Here is a 4,976-nt window from a genome sequence, read left to right on the forward strand (position 1 = left end):
GAGGTACAAGACGTTGCACACTGCAAGGACAGCAGAGAGCTCGGCTCAGCACAGGGCCAGCATCACGCCGGCGTCTCGCTGCGCTGAGCATGTGCAGCGCCGAGCGCAGCGGGGCCGGGTGCGGGGCCGGGTCCCAGGCATCATCCTGCAGAACTGGACATGTGTACGTGGGTCAGATTTGTTTTGATGAAAATTAAAGATTTGGTGACTCAGAAATTCTTCACAAATTTATTTTGGTTAACTTTAATTCTTTGCATTAATTGTTTTAAAAGTCAGAGTATTTAATTTCCGGTTTCTAAATGTCAGATTTGGAATTTTTTTCTGTTTATTACATATTTCCTTTAATGAAAAGCAGAAATACCCCAAGTCAACTAATGGCTGAAGGCCAACCTAAAACATGACATTTCAGGCTGATTGAGCTGTTTAAAGGGCTGTTCTGGGTCAAACTAAACTTTTCAGCTTGCCAACTTATTTTTCAGAATTTCCAGCAAAACAAAGCGGTTCCCGACTCCCCTGACTGCGCCGTCACCCATCCGCGCGGCCTCCTGCCCATCGATCTCTGCTCTCACCTGCAGCCCACCCACCGCTGCATCCAGGCTGGGGGCACCTGGGCACGGAAGAAAAGCAAAGACCCTTCCCCGTCCTGCTGTGCAGTTTCCATGCGTCTCCCATAAGGTCCCTCAGCAATTTAACCAGCCCCTGGCTGGTCCCTCTCCTAGAAACTCCAGATGTTCCATGCCCATCAGTTCAATACCCTGCTTGAGGGCAATCAGCAGAGAGGCTTAAAAATCAGGGGCTATTTACAACTGTGGGAATTGTGGGTCTTTTATCAGCCTTGGGACCTCAAGAACTGTCTTTTCAAACTTTACTTCACTATCATGGGGGCCAAAAGTCTCCTTTCTTTAAAAATACCAGGTTCCCTTGCAGGCCCATGGTCTGAGAATGTGAAGAAAACCCGCAGGTGTCTCCAACCTGCTGATAAAGCCAGCGGGGGACATTGCACCGGCACCCACAGATGCACTGGGGTGACCTGCTGTTCTGCACAGGTCCAAAGACAGCACTGGCCTTTCAGCTTCTGCTGTGCGTGGTGTCAGAATGGAGGACATAAAAAACCAGAGCCCTGTGGTTGATACATAAGGACTAAAGCCCAAGCATGGGTGCATGCCCAGAGCTCTAGCTACTGGAAACTCTGACGGTCCCCTGGTGACAGCTCCTTTCCTCACCAGCAGTTTTCTTCAGCAGGGATAGTGCGGACTCGGGAGCGCAGTCAGGGCTCTCTTCTCCATCAGCCAGATCTGCACAAACGACAGAGGAGCACTCATGTCCACAGGTCAGGCTGCTCTGGGTCACCACTTTGCATTGGGTGAAATTCCTTATCTCACAAGAGGCCCAAAGGCCCAGGACCGCTTAAATTGCAGCGATTTAGAGCAGTAATTAAATTGTCCTCCATCTGCCTCTCCTGGCTCCGTTCATCTCTGATCTCCCCACTCCTCCTTTCCTTGCCCACCCTCAGTGGTCCGCTGCTCCCCGCTGCTTTGCTGACCACCCTCCATCCCCAGCAGAAGCAGGTCACCACCGTCTCGTACTCAAGTCAGGTCTTGCAGGTCCCTGCTCCCCCTACAGCCAGGGCAATCAGCCCCATTGCGGGGGCACCCGGGCGGCTCAGCCCCCTCCCCACTGCAGGACCGTCCCCATCTCCCCAACCCTCGGAGCATCCCTCCTGCGCCGACACCTACCTCGGGTGGGGATGCTCAGCTTGCAGGGCAGTGCCAGCGGGGTGATGGCGTGCTGATACACGAAGGCAGAGAGGCTCCCTGCAACACAGAACTGCGCGTCAGGGGGGCCCTGGTGCCTGAAACCTCCCACCCACGCGCCTCTGGCCCCTCAACAGTGTCCCAGGGACCTCAGAAGAAGGGAAGAGGGGGCTAAGCTGGACTATTTGGGGCCTCACAGTGACAAAAGTGGGTTTTCGAGCCCCCACCCCATGTTCTGGTTTTGGAGACTACCACCACAGAAGCGCAGGCAGGAGCCAGGGGCTGGCGGGCCCCCACATCAAGACACTCGCTGCAGGGCTGTGGAGCAGCCCTGGTCCCGGCTGGTGCTTCGAGGGGCTTTTGGAAAGAGCTCCTGGGGCTGCCAGGGCTGCTGCGGGTGACGGCACCATCCTTACCGAAATACAGCTCCTCGCTGGCTCCTTTCAAGTGCACCCCTTTGGCAGACGACTCGATGAGGAAGTGCCGGACGAGGTCACTGCTCTCATCGCCTGCAAGCGGGATGGAAGACAGCATCAGCACCGGCACAACTGCCGTTGTTTCGCCCCTGCCCTCCCCTGCTCCCCTCGAGACCCGTCCCAGGGCACCCACCGGAGCTTCTGCTCTGCGTGGCGAGCGCGGTGCCAGCCCCCACGCGTGGGGATGGGCACGCACAGACCCCGCTGCCAGTGTCACTCGCACAACCAGAGTCCCGCGGCTTCTCAGCTTGCTTTAGTTTGACCGGTTTCTGTTAAATCCCTGAAGCAAACCCCACCTTTCTGAGCGAGTGCCTGTACCTGTCTGGCTGCTGGATGGAGAGACGGGAACCTTCATCGCCAGTCCGAAAGACCCCCGGTACGACGTGCTGTCCCGCACAATGAACGTGCCTGGCTCCTTGTCCTTCAGCAGCTGGATTGCTGTCAAAGCACAGGCAGAGGCTCAGCCAAGCAAAACAGGTGGAACCTCCCTGCGCCGTGTTTCGCGTCCGGCTGATGCTCTCGCGGGGAGTCGTTCCTTGCCAGCAGCGAGAAATACTCAGGAGCGTTTGCTGAGGACGCGCACGTCCCTCGTGCAGGTACCGCCTGCAGTGCCCCGGCAGTGAGGGGCCCCGGCTCGGTGCTGCGGGTCTGTGGTCCCCAGCCAGCCCCTGCCCAGGCCATGCTGAGTAGCAGCACAGTCAGAGGCAGGAGAAGCTTTTCTGACCCGAGGCGGGGACAGAGGGGCTGTGGCACAGCCCGTGTTTCTGAGCCTTCCCCCTAGACCAGTGAGTGGGTCTCTCCATGCCCATCAACCCCCAGTATACTTTGAATTGCCATCCCCGAGACCTCAGCACAGGCAAGAGCTGGACTGAGGTGCTGCGGGGAGGCAAACTCCAGCCTGGGGAACAGGCAGCAGTCCTGCAGACCCACAGAGAGCAGGGCTGAGATGGCGTTATCCCAGCAGACACTTACTGCCTTACCTTGGTCCCTGGTTATGCTCGGCTTGAACCAGTATTTTGATGTGTCCATCACAAACTTCATGGTCGGCTGCCCAGCCCGGAGGGGACCTGCAAGAGACCTTACGGCGTCAAGGCCAGCGTGGGACCTGGAAGACCTTCACAGCAGACACCACTGACCAGGACAGAGCCCTAGCAAAGATATTTCTCTTCCAGGCTGGCCAGAGTTGAAGTGTTTTTTCAATCCTTTTGACCAGAGCTTCCTCCCTACTCCTCAGAATAATTAATTCTCCATGTAATTATCTCTCTTGGCAGGCTGCGATGAAGCGCAGAGAGGCAGCACGTGGAATCCCCCAGCAGTGCCAGTCTGCCCAACCCTGCACAAGTCCACTGGACCATGGGGATTCACACCAGCTGAGGATCTGACCTGCAAAGCCCTCCTGCTATTCCCATAAGAATCCCAATTAAAACCCTCTGCCCCGAGAGCTGTCTCTGCTAATCTCCTCCAGAGAACAACAGCCCTATTGTTTACCCTTGAATGAGGGACCTTATAAACTCCGGTATCTTTAGGTGTCCTCCAGAGCAAACTGGAACCCTAACCCCTCCTCCCCACCCGTTCTGGGCCCACAAACAAGTATGAAATGACAGAATTATGGTTCTCATTCTCAGGTGCTAGAAATACGTTTATCTGCATCTCCTTGAGGGGACCAGAGCGTTTCTGCCTGCTGAGCACGTGCCCCAGGACCCTGGCGGGCAAAACACGGCTGATGCAGGGTCATCGGCGAAGAGCTGGAGACCACCGCAGGGCCCTGCAACCCTGGGGAGATACGTGGAGGATCTCTAGCTCCAGCAAGGACCTCCTGTCTTTCATGTCTATAAGCCACAGAAACAGAGGGAGGTGACTTACTGTCCGAGACGCAGGAGAGCGCTGGTGCCGACAGCGCGTTGTTCAGGCCACCGAGCCTCAGGGCCGGGCTGCAGCTGGGAGGGGGGCTCTGCTTGACAGAGACTGGGGCGGCTTTGGCCAGCCTGGAAGATGCATCTCCTTGTTCCAGGCACCCGTTCACCAGCAGCACCGGGATGTCGGCTGCGGAGTTGAGGATGGAGGGGGGGCAGCTGCTGGCCTGTCCCTTCTGGGTCGGGGAGGTGTTGGCTTTGGTGGAGCAGGCTGCCCTGGGCTGGTGGGGACTCAGGCCAAAAGCTTCTCCAGAGCGAGATCTGATGCTCGGGGAAGGTGGGCAGGGGCTGCCCAGGGAGCTGGCAGGGGATGGGCAGTCAGCGGAGCGGCAGGCAGCAGGGGGAGCATCCGAGTCGTCGTTGTGGAGCGAGTGGGTGCTGCTGCAAGAGGGAGACAGAGAGCAGAAGGAGACCGGTGGGGTTGTTTAGCCAGGATGGGATGCACAGCCCACCCCAGAGACCGTGTCAGCCCTGTGGGGCATTGACTCCCAGCCTGAGGAAGGAGATCTTGGACAACGGGACTTGGGGAAACCGCCCTGTGCCCCTTCCATTCCCATCACCAGCCCGAAACCGGGACACAAGGCGGCATTTACCTTCCAAGGATATAGCTGGTGTCTGAGCCGGGGCTCGTGGAGAGCAGGGAGACCCAGCTGCTCCTCTGCTGGGCCCTCACCGCGTGCACGGGCTTCAGCAAATTGTCGAAGCCCGGGGAGGTGCCGAGAGCCCTGGGGCCGTAGGAGATGCTGTCTGTCTGGCCAGCCGCGCACTGCCGGGGGACGGCGATGCACTCAGACACTTTGCTGCAGGTCGGGGAAGCAGCGCAGCTCAGGGCG

At 57.9% G+C, this 4,976-nt stretch overlaps 1 protein-coding gene across 1 annotated transcript in view; it reads right to left on the minus strand.

Moving 5' to 3' along the window:
* Positions 1–4,976, minus strand: part of LOC104078520 (tensin-4-like) — a 13,150-nt gene that overhangs the window by 1,704 nt on the left and 6,470 nt on the right. Inside the window, exons 5-11 of the mRNA XM_009580176.1 lie at positions 4,737–4,943; positions 4,094–4,524; positions 3,211–3,297; positions 2,543–2,668; positions 2,171–2,263; positions 1,737–1,814; positions 1,224–1,295 (exon numbers count right to left, since the gene is read on the minus strand). Of these exons, the coding sequence (XP_009578471.1) occupies positions 1,224–1,295; positions 1,737–1,814; positions 2,171–2,263; positions 2,543–2,668; positions 3,211–3,297; positions 4,094–4,524; positions 4,737–4,943 (1,094 nt within the window). The remainder of the gene's footprint in view (positions 1–1,223; positions 1,296–1,736; positions 1,815–2,170; positions 2,264–2,542; positions 2,669–3,210; positions 3,298–4,093; positions 4,525–4,736; positions 4,944–4,976) is intronic.

Source organism: Fulmarus glacialis, unplaced genomic scaffold, assembly GCF_000690835.1.
Source record: "Fulmarus glacialis isolate BGI_N327 unplaced genomic scaffold, ASM69083v1 scaffold14206, whole genome shotgun sequence".
Taxonomy (NCBI): domain Eukaryota; kingdom Metazoa; phylum Chordata; class Aves; order Procellariiformes; family Procellariidae; genus Fulmarus; species Fulmarus glacialis.